We start from the raw sequence: 13,816 nt of genomic DNA, 5'->3' as shown, positions 1-13,816 counted from the left end.
GACGGTTGTGAGCCACCATGTGGTTGCTGGGATTTGAACTCTGGACCTTCGGAAGAGCAGTCGGGTGCTCTTACCCACTGAGCCATCTCACCAGCCCCAAGGACCATTTCTAAACAGGTCCACTTCCCCTGTATCCTCATAACCTTTTTTTCCATTACCTCTGGTGGGCAGTAGGCTAGAAGGGAAGTCATTTGTACTGGCTGGTTTTGTGTGTCAACTTGACCCAGGCTGGAGTTATCACATGGAAAGGAGCTTCAGTTGGGTGAACCACTCTGTGGGCGCTGGGAACTGAACCCAAGAGTTTCAAGTGCTCTTAACTCCCTGGACCATTCATTGCTCCAGGCCCTGGACACTGCTTTTAAGCTCAAAATCTCTGTGTTTCATTTAGAAAGTCCATGGAAGGTGTGTGTGGTGCACTCCAGTACTCAGGGGGCAGAGGCAGGTGGATCTCTGAGTTTGAGGTCAGCCTGGTCTATGGAGAAAGTTCCATGACAGCCAGGACTATACACACACACACACCATGTCATGAAAAACTTTAAAAGGAAAGAATAAATATCCACAGAAGTGAGGTAGCGAGGTGGTGGTCATGAGGAAGGATGCCATCTTTCAAGGAAGGGAAAAGAGAATACTATGTTGCCCTGTGCTACGAAATGAAACCCCAAACCAGAAATGGGTTACCTCTTTGTAGATTGTTAGCCAGTGGTGCCCCATATACCCTCCCCAGAAAAAAAAACCAAAACATTAAAGGGTATTGCCAGTGTTCTCCGTTACCCTCTAGTACTTGACCCACGGGCCAGCAGTAAGGTGCTGTGCAAACCCCCAGGAGAAAGTGGTCACCAATGTCACCCTGCTGACAACCCTGTGAGTAACAACAACCTGCTGGCAAGATATGCCCACAAGGACAAGAATGACCAGGATGTTAGGAGAGGAACCAATTGCTTTTAAAAATTGGGTTGAGGGCTGGTGAGATGGCTCAGCGGGTAAGAGCACCCAACTGCTCTTCCAAAGGTCTAGAGTTCAAATCCCAGCAACCACATGGTGGCTCACAACCATCCGTAATGAGATCTGACGCCCTCTTCTGGTCTGTCTGAAGACAGCTACAGTGTAGTTACATATAATAATAAATAAATAAAATCTTTAAAAAAAAATTGGGTTGAAACTGGCTCCACAAGAGGGAATCCATTACTGGGATGTAATTATTAATTAATTAGTTCAGTGAGGCCAGGAAGCCATGGAGAGATAGATTGTGGGCCGGGGGGAGGGGGGGGGGAACACTGTTGCTTGACTCTTGCCACAGAACCTTCTTCTTTTTGCAGTTGAAGGCTATTAACATGCAGACATGCACTGGCTAATATTCAGAGAACTCAGGACATTAGAATGGTAGCTTTGGATGGGATGTGGATATCAGCATCCTCCTTGGGGCTCAGGATCTACGCAGAAGAGGGGGCGGGAAAAGCAGAGGCGGTAGATAACTTCAAAGCAGCAGCATTTTGCAGACTTGTGCAGTAAAGGAGGAACACACATGAGCTCAGGGACTGTGGAAGCATGCACAAGACCCACACAAACTCCAGCCAGGCAAAAAATCTCAGCATGAAGGAGGGGAAGAGAGTGTGAAGTCCCAGCCTAGCTGAGGGTCTACTGGCATTTGTTGCCACTGGGGGAGGGGACGTCAGTTTTCCTCAATGGAGTGGCATATCCTGTATGACCTCACTCCATGCCCAGGGGGAGGTGGCCAACACAAACTGGATTTACTAGTGTAAGAAAAAAAATCTGGATGGAATAGCACACACCTTTAATCTCAGCACTCAGGAGACAAAGGCACAACAGTCCCTGAGTTCGAAGCCAGCCTGGTCTGTGTGGTGAGTTTGAGGTCAGCCAGGGGGAGGGGACGAAGTAACGAACATGCCCTCCGCATTTTACAGTTGCCTCTGTAACTCAAAATACAACCCATAAATAAAGACTGCTTGTGTTTTTGGTTTTTTTCAAGACAGGGTTTCACTGTGTAGCCCTGCCTGTCCTGGAACTCACTCTGTAGACCAGGCTGGCCTCGAAATCTGCAATCTACCTGCTTCTGCTGGGTTTAAAGGTGTGCACCACCACTGCCCAGCTCATAATTATGGATTTCTAAACCTGTTCTCAAGGCTTAAATTAACTGCTTCCTTCTTTTGAAACCTTTAGCTGTTGCCCGGCCAAACATATCTTTTCAAACCTCTCTCCAGGCCAGGCCCCTCACAATGGCTTCGGGCGTCAGCAATGTCTTACATGCCAGGGTGTCTTGCACTGTTTATGCAGCACAAGGGTTGTCTGCATGCTGGACGCACTTTATGTTATACGAATTAGGCCCTGTGAAGGTAATCAAGAGCTGTGCCTTCTTCCATATCAGAGAGCCTGAGCAGGGAGGACAGTAGCAAACTCCCATAGGCTCTTTGCAGACATGCTATTCCTGGGAATGCCTCTTGAGTCTATGCTTCAAGATGCCCCTTTCTGAAAAAAAAAAAAAAAAAGATGCCCCTTTCTGAAGGGGTTTGTAACACCACAGGAAGCACAACAGTATCGACCAACCAGACCCCCCCAGAGCTCCCAGGGACTAAGCCACCAACTGAGTACACATGGCTCCAGGTGCATATGTAGCAGAGGATGGCCCTGTCAGGCAGCATTGGGAGAAGAGGTCCTTGATCCTATGAAGGCTGGACAGATTCGCCAGTGTAGAGGAATCGAGGGTGGGGAGGTGGGAGTGGGTGGGTGGGTGGGTGGAGGAACACCCTCATAGAAGCAGGGGGAGGGAGGATGGGATGGGGGTTTCCGGGAGGAGGTGACTGGGATTTGAAATATAAATAAATTAAAATGAATGAATGAATGAAGCGGCCTCATACAGCACACAGTGACTTGAACAATGACTTCTCTGCAACCTGCGCCAACCTGGCAGGACCCTCCTCATGCCATCCATGAGATCTAAAGGACAGACAGGTCCGTTCTTAATGGCTCTGCCTTCAGAGAAGCGGGTGGCGTTAGGACAGGAGGCCCCGCCACGACAGCAAACAGCACCGCACACCACAGCCCATAGAACATTTATTTCTCAGAGAGAAAATAAGACATCATATTATGGTAGGCAAAATTAACTCTTGTATTCTTTACAGGCATAGGCTTTTCTGTTTATTACCTCTCTTATAACCATCTGTTATAAACAATTCTAGAAGGCAAATAAATTCACTTTCTACAATAAATAGAGCATCGTGTGCTTCACAGCAGACCAGACAGAGACGAGGCCCTGTGCCACAGCAGATCCGAGCCACATCCTGTCCTAAAAGAGCAGTTTTTAAAGTGGGACTCGGAGAGAGGAAGGATTCCGAGACTGAAAAATAGAGACAGAGGAGATAGTGTTGGGGGAAGGAGACAGAAAGGGAGAAGCCCCGAGATCTTGACACAGGTTTAGACAAGGGTCACAGAGTCCACAGCTGACCAGCTACCTGGGGAGAGGGGGACGTGTCGGCTCCTTGACTAGGCTGTGCAGCATGGATGCACAAGGGAGGGTTCTGGTAATGGAGAGTGTGTGCCTGCTATCTTACAGTTATGTACACCACGCCCTGTCCCGTGTGGCTGTGCTGTTTGCTGGACAGAACCTGGCCCTCTTGGTGAGTTTTGTTGGTTCCCTTTTAAACTCTGGCTCGAGTCCCAAAAGTGTAAGAAGTTGGTGGTTGGTTGGTTGTATTTCTTTAAAAAGTTTGAGTATGTAAAAATGGCAGTGATCTCCCCAGGGACTTTGTTTTTTGCCCAAAACTCCCCTATGAAAAAATTGAAAACAATTAAAAATAACATCAAGGTAGAAGTCAACATGGCAATCGGCGGTCTGCAAACCTGCCTGCGGCTTTGGTGCTTAAAGAGGTGAAAAGAAATGTCAAGAGCAGAAGCCTCTGAGAGCTGCGTTGGCTTGTCAGTCAGCTTTCCTCATTCACAGTTTGTTTTTCCTTCCTTTTTGAGGGTAGGGATTGAGGAGGTGAGGGTGGAGAAGAGGTTGAAAGCAGGGGATGAAAGAAAAGAGCCCTACTCTGGGAGGCAGGGGCAGCAAACCCAGAGGGAGGGTGCTGGAGGGCTGTGAGTGGGGGTGGGTCCTTACAGGTGGGGTAGCTTCTACCTGGGACTCAAGCGCCTGGCAGACATCCATCTAATGTAGCAGCTGGCCAGGAAGGAAATGGGACAGAAAAGAAAAAGATCAATTTGGTGATGTTGCTGTCAGTTTGGCACAAGGGAGAGCAGAGAGCAATGAGGGAAGGGAGACCCTGGGTTGGGTGTGAGAGATGAGACGGGGGGGGGGGGGGGGGGGGGGGGGTGCGAGCATGGGCAGTGTCGGGGAAGGGAAGCTCTGAGGGTTCCCGAGGGACCCTGGCACATCTCTGAGATCAATGTCAGAACCTTGCCTGCCCTGAGGTATGGTTAGGTGGGAGAGGCATGGAGAGAGCCGGCTGGCCCCAGAGAAGCAGCCTAGGCCCTCTTGCCTTGTGGACCAGGTCTATCTCCCTGGCTGGCTAAGACTCTCAGCTGCTTCTACTTCTAAGTGGTTCTTCAGTGGAATATCCCCAGGGACCTCGGGTGGGAGGTTTTTTGGCACACAGCAGCCCTCCAGGGGAACCACATGATTGGTCAATATTGGGCCTTGCCCTCGGAGACCCAGTCCAGTCAGGGCCTGCCATTAGAAAAAAGCTGCCGGCCATACACGTGGCAGGGGCAGCAGAGGTTCTCATGCCTCAGGGACAGAGGAGAGGCAAAGAAGGCAGACACAGGCCCAGCGCCGCTCTCACAGGTAGCTGGAAGTGACGAAGGCGTGGGAGCCACGCACTCGGCTCAGGTGGATCATGGCGCGGTCATAGGCCACTTGTACTGACTTCCGGATGCTGGTCTTGCGGCCTTCTAGCATCTTGAGCTTGTCCACGGTGTCCTCCACACCCAGGGGCAGGACTTTGTCCCTTGGAAGCCACTGCCTAGAATGCAAGTAGAGCTGAGGTGCAGCTGCAGGAGGCCCTGCGGGGGCCTCTGAACCCAGCTCCAGGTCAGGCAAGCTCAAGGGGAGTAGAGGAGTGCAACGTCGGACAGCTCCATTACCAGCTACTCTACCCCCTTTCTACAGAGATTCGGGACAACACTTTACTAGGCACAGACCTCCAAGCCTTCATAAAGGACACCACACTGTCCAGACTCCCCTCTGCCGCTGGATCTCCCTCCAGTAACTAGCTACGGAGCTGCCCAACCAAGGTCATGTCCATCTCCAGGATCAGGTGACTGACGGCTTAAGGGTACAGCGATCCACAATTCCTAACGCCTCTCCTGAGCTCTACAGAGGAACAGTGAGGCCCACACTCAAAGTGTGCTGTGCTTGACTTCTCCCTGGGCCCAAGCTGTAGCCCTCATCCTGTGGCTTTCTGAGCAAAGTCTCCTGAAAAGCCCTCCAAGGAGGCCCACTCCACCTTCCTCTAGTGTCTTTAGGGGCAGCCACAAGCAGAAACCCTCCCACCTCCCGTGGGCTGACCCTGCACCTTGGCCAGGCTCCTGCAGCAGCTGTCACTCACCAGGTCCTCTTGTTGTCAAAGAAGAGGACAAGAAAGAGCCTCTCTCCAGCCTCTGCCTGCTTCTGCTCGCCCAGCTTCAGCACGTCCAGCGGAGGGACAGGGATGGGGACACCGTTGTGCAGGAGGCCCTCCCGGGGCATCTTGGGATCGATGATCTGGAGGCAGAAGAGAAGACATGCCCTAAGCAGGGGAAGGTGGGAGAACTCACCATCAAGACATCGGCCGCCTCAGCACGCAAGGGTTCCGTTCTCCACGTGATCAGTGGTGGAGAGGCTGGCATGGATCGATCACCAGCACCCACCCCAAAGTAGAAATCTTAACTTTGTTCCCCCACTCCACTGTGCTACCCCTCCCAGCCTTGTGCAATCAATCCTTCAGACGAAAGGACCTGGTGGTCAGGCTGAGCAGGCGGTCCGGATGTGGAAGCCAGAGAAGCCAGCTCTCTCACAATGCCTGCTAGAAAGGACTAGGGCTGCTTCCCTAGGCATGCTCTCACCACCTCTGTAATCCACTACAGGACTCAGGGCCTTGCTCAACCGGGCACCTAGGCTGGACCACAGAGAAAGCTCAGCCAGGCAGCAGAGGCAACACCTTTACTTCTGTGCAACAGGCTTTGACTACCTGCCACCTTCCCAAGGCGAGTGGGGCCAGATACCTCTGTGGTAAGATTGGAGAGGAGACAGAAAGACAGCTCAAAGGGTTGGAGTTTGAGGGGAAAAACCAAAGCCACCAGAGGAACTAATCTCCAGAAGGCCAGGCCCCATCTCATTCTGAGCAGGCCTGTCATCAACAGCCCAGTAGCTCTCCAGGTCTGTGCAGCACTTTCTGTTCCCAAGGCCCTTGACCATCTACACATCATCTCGCTTCAATCTCCTGCTGAAGCCAGCAGCCTGACAGGTGTTAGCAGACAGGGAAACTGCAGCAGAGGACAGAGACCAGCTGCTCCGGAGCCTCTGGCTTTACGCCTGAGCTGCATGCAGCCTTCGACCCAGCCCAGCTGGCTCAATGACCTCTGTGTACAAAGGCCAGAGAGTCTTGGAAAGTGACTGAGGAAGAGCCTTCTCTAGAGACAGAGCAATCTAACTTCCACGTCCCGCCCCAGAGCTCTCTGCTCATGAGAAACTGCCCATTTCCCTGGCAGCACCCCATGTCCTTCCAAGGTAAGCCACCGAGAGGTGCTGTGTTGAGCAGCTACTCTAAGGTACTGAGAGGAGGCTCAGCAAAGAACCCAAGTTCAGCTCCTAGTACCCACAGGGTGGCTCACATCTTTCTGCAACTCGATTTCAAAGTGACAGACACTTTCTGATACCCCCACCCCGACCCCAGACATGTGTGTGGTGCACAAACAAACGTACATATAAGCAAAATACTCATATACATACATATTAAATAAATAAATCTAAACAAATTTCTTAAAAGGTGCTAAGAAAGACGACTTCTGGCCCACCCATGAGCTATGTAGTAGTTGAAACTGTCTCCCAAGCTGCCTGCCACTCTTCCTGGGGCTAAAGCTGAAGATACAATAGAACCGGCCCTAAGCCTCCCCAGCTCCCGAAGGCAGGGGTGGGGGGTGGGAGGGTGGTGGCACTGCTCTGCTGCCTCCACCAGCACCTGCTGGCTGTCAGGAAGAGACTGGAAAGACCTGGAGGATGAGGGCCCTGAGGACGGCCATACACGGCCCGTCCACCCAATGAGCATGGATATGAAGCTCGTGGTAAGGCCCAACACAACATGCAGCAAACGTGCACACAGACACCATGACTGCAACAGTGAACACGAAAGGGAACAGTACGAATACTAGTCCATGTGCTACAAAGGCGTGGGCACTCTGCTCCGCCCCCCTTTCTGTTTTTCCAAATCTCCTGTAATGTGCACATTACTTTTGCAGAAGCAAAATAAAACTCACACCACCTCCCAGTGTAACATGCACAATGGACATGCATGGGAAGAGGGGTGCAGGCCATGCACCAGAATAAACGCACAGGTTGTGTTCAAGTGGTGACTGAATTTCTTCTTTGCAGTCTTTTCTCCTGTTTGGTATGAGACAGTGTCTCACTATGTAGCCCTAGCTGTCCTGGGACTATATAGACCTCATTGGCCTCGAACTCAGTGAGATCCACCTGCCTATGCTGAGATAAATGGTGTATACCACCAGGTCTCAGTGTTTTGTATGTTTGTATTTTAAAGGTTAGTTTTGGACTGTCTCTCTTTCATTGTAGTTTTGAAAACAATTAAAACACAAAACCCCCAACCCCAAACGCAATGCTCCAAACCAGCCAGCTCCATCACTTCCTTAATGACTAAACTGGGTCTGGGGTCTCTTTTTTTTTTTTTTTCAGTTTTTTGAGACAGGGTTTCTCTGTATAGTCCTGGCTGTCCTGGAACTCACTCTGTAGACCAGGCTGGCCTCGAACTCAGAAATCCTCCTGCCTCTGCCTCTGCCTCTGCCTCCGGAGTGCTGGGATTAAAGGTGTGCACCACCACGTCCGGCCCATGGTCTCATTTGTACAGAGCTCCCAGTTCAGTGTCTCCAGCTTCCAGGTAAGTGTGCTTTTTCCACACCTGCCATAGCCCAGGAGGGAACAAAGTAAGCTATAGGAACCAATGTGGCTCCAAGAAGTGGTACAATCTCACTGCAACAAACAGGAGCCTGTCTTCCTTATCTCTGAAGGCTGCTGTCAGGCTCAAGAGTCACAGAGAGGCAGGGCTGGGAAAAGCCCAGAGCTGTGCAGGAAAGGTCCTGAGTAGCCTCCCCTAGTGCTACAGACCCTGAGAAACACCAGAGAAAACCTGATGCCTGGACTCAGCCTCTAGAAGGCTTCTTTGGTGTTCCAGGGTGGATCTGACTTTACACACCTTTTAAAATCTCCCCAGATGAGTCTCACAAGACCCAAAGGTTTCCAGTTGGTGGTATTATCTTGCAGAACCTGTGGCCAGTTCCTCTAACAGGCTGTGGTGGTTTGAATAGGAAAAGCCCCTGGAGAGTAGAGTATTTCAATGCTTGGCCACAGGGAGTGGCACTGTTAGAGGGTGTGGTGTTATTGGAGTAGGTGGCCTTGGAGGAAGTATGTCACTATGAAAGGGGACCTTAAGGTCTCTTATGCTCAAGCTCCGCCCAGTGTGGAATCAGAGTCTCCTTCCGCTGCCTTCAGATCAAGATGTAGGATTCTTGGCTGCTCTAGCACCAGGTCTGTCTGGATTCTGCCATGCTTCCTGCCATGATGATAACGGACTAAACCTCCAAAACTGTGCACCAGCCCCAATTAAATGTTTGACTTTATAAGAGCTGCCATGGCCATGGAGTCTCTTCACAGCAATGAAACCCTGACTAAGACAAAGACAGAAGCCAAGGAGGTAGATAGAATTATTAGCCACTACCAGTGGGAGTGTAAACCAGAACAACTTCCAGGCAACTTGTGCCAGAATCCTGCAGAGATGTTGCCCCTAGTGGGCATGCCTGAGAAATAATCACGATCGTGCACCAAGGTAAAGCTAAGATGTTCACTGACAGCTGCTGACCACAGAGAAAGAGGAAAGCTACCCGGGGAGCTGGGAAATGGTCAAAGCGTGGTACATGAGAGCAACTGAAAGACGATGCCATCATTAACAAGGGCCAGATGATGTCATCAGTAACAAGGACATGATGATGTCATCAGTAACAAGGACATGATGACAGGTTTTCATCATGTAAGATGGGCATGTTCATGGAATGCTGGGAAGGGAAAAGGCTAAAGGTGTTCTGCCTCGTACGCGCAGGCATATGCATGGGGAAAGGGGCCGACTGCAGTCCTGAGAGGCCAAGACTGGGGAAGACTCCTAATGCAGTGGCTCAAAACAAAGGCTTTCTTTCCATCATATTATGAGCCCTGAAATCAAATTCCAACCCCAGTGCTTACTGGCAGTAGCTAACAGACCCTGCCTCGTCCCGACAAAACAAGATCAACAATTCTATCGCTGGCATTTTAAGGACTTAGTAGAGCAGATGTTTAACAGTGCCACTAAGCATTATCAGCGTGCTAACCACACTAACAGTGTTCCTCCTACTCAGAAGCAAGTGAGCAATGCTACAAAAGCCCTAAGCACCGGGTCTCTGAACAACTAGAGCCTTTTGTGTGTGGGGAGGGGTGGGTGCCTGGTGCCCCAGAAAAGCAAGGGTAAAGATGGCCCTCCCCTCTGCAGCTGACGCCCACCACATTCATCCAATCAGATACTCCCCCAAGGCAAGGCAGGGGCCAGAGCCGCCAGGGGGAGAGGGAACAGGAGGGTGTCGTCTGGGGCAGACTCACCAAGGCAGGGTAGGAGGGGTAGCCTCGGCACTTGGCCCACACCAGCTCCAGGGGCTCCAGGTCTCCGTGGTCTTCAAAGGGCATCAGGAGGCTTCTGCCTGGGGGGTGGGGGAGGGGAGGAGACAGCGCCCAAAGGGGACTTGGCATGGTGCCCCAAAGCCCTTGCCTGCAGCTTCCATCTGACTGGGGCAGCCCAGGATTGAGGCAACAACTCCCTCCACCCTTTCCTCAGGGACTCTAAGACCAGGTCAGGGGTCAGCAAAGTAAATGGCCGAATAGCACATATTTCACCCTTTCAGGAGCCGCACAGTGTCTGCGGCTGCAGCATGGGTGTAACCAGAGTCTAAGCAGATGAGCATGTCCCTCAGCAGTAACTCATGCTTCTCACACTGAAATTTGAATTTCATACAACTTTCACATTATAAAAGACCATCTTTTTCATAATTTGAAATGTAGACCCATTTTTAGTTTGTGAGCCACATAAAAACAGACAGCAGGCTATAGTTTACCAACCTCTGACTCTGGATTCTGGGACAGCTTCCCTGGGGAAAAAATAATGGCTTCACCTTCAGGGCCTCTTAAGGAGAAGGGGACATGCCCCAGCTTAAGCAGAGACAGCACTGTCTGCACCCCAGGTTGGGAGTCCCTCTCATGGAAGCTTTATGAGGGAAAATTCGGAGAAGGCCATCTCAATAGAACCTGAGCACTGCTCTGACCAGGCCACGATGGGCCATCCAAGCACCTGGCTGCACCACAAACCAGCAGAGCCATGCAGCCGGGCAGGTATTTCCTGACCCTGGGTATCCATCTGGCCTGGGACGGACAGGCTGCACCTCCTTGGCCTCACTTATGCTCTGAGCACCATGAAAACCACATTCTTTCCCAGACACCTGCAACTGTGACCAGGAAGTGACTATTCACCCAGCTAAGGAAAAGGGCTCAAATCTGAGAGCAGAGATGTATAGTTCTTAACTAGGATGAAAAGGAAAGATGCCATTTCAAGCCAGTGAGCTGACAGTGAACCAGTACAAGCCAGCACCGAGACCAGCTGAACAGGAACCCGTGAGCCACACAGAGGAGAAACTACAGACTGGTCCAGTTCTCTTGGAATGCGATTCTATTCAATGTCCCAGGAACATTAAAATACGTGTCTGCATCATCTGCTCCAGTAAACTGCTTAGGACATTTATTATAAGAAATTTATTATAGGAGTTCAGGCAAAAGTGTGCATATTGTTTGTGTTAAAGGCTGGAGGTAACCCATTGTCCAGTCACATCAGCCACAAAGCACTGCTTGTCAGATAGAAGTAATACAGTGCACAGAAAAACCATGAGCCAAAAAGGAGGAAATATACAAGCAAAAACTGTAAGCAGAAGAGTGTGTGTATCAAGTCGGGCGTGGTGGCACATGCCTTTAATCCCAGCACTCAGGAGGCAGAGGCAGGCGGATTTCCGAGTTTGAGGTCAGCCTGGTCTACAAAGTGAGTTCCAGGACAGCCAGGGCTATACAGAGAAACCCTGTCTGGAAAAAAAAACAAAAACAAAAAACAAAAAAACAAAAAAGAGTGTGTATATCATCTGCACTTGTCAAAATGTGCCTAAAAGAATCGGAAGCAACCCAGGAACGGGCAGCTGTGTTCTCATGGTGGGCTTCGGGAGTGCAAGTCTTTTTAAATATCGTTTGGCATCATTTTTAGTATGTGGATTTAAAAAGGGGGAAAAAATGTCACCACCAGAAGTACAAAGTGTGTCAGATCCACTTCCTGACTTCACACTTAGACGCACAGAGTCTGGACATGAGACCTGTCGTCTGTGTGCAGACACTCACAAGAAAGAGAACTCAAAGGCATGCATCTGTCAACAGATACGAGAAAGGCAGAAGGAAGCAAACAGCTGGACCAGGGAAGGAACCCTGTGTTAGAGGGACCGGCAGAGACGGGCCGTCCCGAGTGATGTGACAGACAACCGTGAGGTAAGAAGCAGCTGCTCTAGACCTGTTCCATCTGGGAGCCAGCCACCCCAGGCCTCCTGCGGCCCTGCCTTGCCTGCTTTTCTATCGGGCGAAACAGACATTCTCGACAGAGCCAGGTTATCAGTGACATATTACCACTGAGACGCTAGAGAGCAAAGCGAGGCAACAACAGCCAGAGCTACAAACACACGCTTCCTGCAACCTAACACTGCGTGGGTGGGACGGCCTGTGCATGCAGATGCTCATCCCAGCACCAAGGAAGACACTTGAAATCTCTCCTGTGGAGGGCGTCAGTGAAGCCAATGAAAAGTCCTCCCACACAGTGGGCCGCTGGGCAGGCGGGCGAAAGCAAAAGGATTTCCAGGGTATACCATGAACTAGAAGAAAGGAATGGGGGCCCTCTATACTTCTCTCAAACACACACACAGGTTTCAGGTTGAATATCCATTAAGTAATTCTGAAAAAACAACCACACAGTTAGCAGCCAGTGTTCCAGTGGGGAATGCTGGCTTCCATTAGAGCTTCTGGATTTTTGGCCTCCATGGGCACATGTTAACTATTCAAACTGTGCTGGCTAGTGTTTTTGCTTTGATTTGGTTTTTGTCAACCTAAACACGGGTCCTCTGGCACTATTGATTGAGTAAATGCTTCCATCACTGGCCTATGGCAAGTCAGTGGGCATCTTTTTAACAGAAGACTGATAAGGGAGGGCAGGACGCAGCCCATTGTGGCTGATGAGATCCCTGGGCTGGTGGTCTGGGACCATATAAGAAAGAACCCGAGTGAGCCCCGGGGAGCAAGCCAGTAAGCAGCGTTCCTCCACGGCTCTGCTTCATAGTGGCCTCCAGGCTCTAAGTGAAGAGAACCCCTTCTCCTCAGGTTGCTTTCACCATGGTCACGATCACAGCAACATAACTCAAAACACAACACAAGCTAAAGATGCGAGCAGCTTGGACGGCTTGCTCCTTGGAACATGTCTTCCCCAGCTCTGCCTCGATAGTCTCACCTGAGCCACTGTGGTCAGAGTCTCCATTCACACCTTCCAGGAAGGGCACACGAGAGAGGGCTGGCTTCCCACGGCTGCGTTTGGGAGGCGTCAGGCCACTGCACACAGAGTAGAGGGTGAAGTGAGCAGTTTTTAGTTGGAACCAACCCACTCTCGCTTTTCCATGTCTAACAGGCACAGAGCTACGAAAGCACAAAGGCAGAGACCAAGGCATCTCCATTTCCTCTGCAGGCCGACATGATATTAACCCACGGCGCATGTTACCTTCAAGTTCCCACCAGAAACCAGACCATCCTTGTGGAGGGATGCTGCCAGGCCGCAGAGGATGGTTTCATCCAGAGAGAAGGCCATGGGGCCGGGCGTGGTGTTATACACCCTCTAATCACAGATCTACACCATGAGTCCCGCAAGAACAGCAGCAACACGGGGAGAGTCAGTCACCCAGTCCCCTCAGCCTCTCAGGACAGGCTGCCACCAGGAGGCCCTCTCACCTCTGCAAGAATCTGCACTCTGTGCTTCACATTTCTTGAGGAGCCAATTTATTTTTGAGATCCAAAAATCTGCCTCTTTTCCAAATGTTCTATAACAGGCACATCTTTCCAGAATTAGCAAAGACATTTCTAAATTGAAAAATAGATCTACTTCTCACTTCCCAATGGTTTGTGAGTGAAGGTTTCCTTGGGTAGGCATAGAGTTTCCCCCAATTAAAAAGGAAACGAGCTTCTTTCTGTAAACAAAGCTACTGCAAAGAGGTAAAGTCCAGAGGATGAGGTGGGTCAGTGGTAACGGCACTTGATGTCAGCAGTGAGTCTGATCCTTAGACATACATGGGAGGAGGGGACTAACTCCTGCACAAGCATGGTGACACAGGTGAACACACATGCAAATGCAAAGGGGAAGTGCTGGGCGTGGTGGCACACATCTTTAATCCCAGCATTCGAGAAGCAGAAGCAGAAGTAGTCAGATCTCTGAGTTCGAGGCCAGCCTGGTCT

The 13,816-nt window shown here is 50.8% G+C and overlaps 1 protein-coding gene across 3 annotated transcripts in view; it reads right to left on the bottom strand.

The window, feature by feature from the left end:
• Positions 1-3,057: 3,057 nt before the first annotated feature.
• Positions 3,058-13,816, bottom strand: part of Brpf3 (bromodomain and PHD finger containing 3) — a 37,693-nt gene continuing 26,934 nt past the window's right edge. For 2 of the 3 annotated variants that reach the window (XM_021186262.2, XM_021186261.2), the window contains exons 10-13: positions 12,825-12,922; positions 9,848-9,945; positions 5,562-5,716; positions 3,058-4,976 (exon numbers count right to left, since the gene is read on the bottom strand). In XM_021186262.2, the coding sequence (XP_021041921.1) occupies positions 4,793-4,976; positions 5,562-5,716; positions 9,848-9,945; positions 12,825-12,922 (535 nt within the window). In that variant the 3' untranslated portion in view covers positions 3,058-4,792. The remainder of the gene's footprint in view (positions 4,977-5,561; positions 5,717-9,847; positions 9,946-12,824; positions 12,923-13,816) is intronic. The other variant, XM_029471366.1, reaches the window with a different exon arrangement.

This window comes from Mus caroli, chromosome 17 (genome assembly GCF_900094665.2).
Source record: "Mus caroli chromosome 17, CAROLI_EIJ_v1.1, whole genome shotgun sequence".
In the NCBI taxonomy this organism is placed as follows: Eukaryota; Metazoa; Chordata; class Mammalia; order Rodentia; family Muridae; genus Mus; species Mus caroli.
The sequence above is the reverse complement of the archived record's forward strand: the minus strand, read 5'-3'. Positions and strand labels throughout refer to the sequence as shown.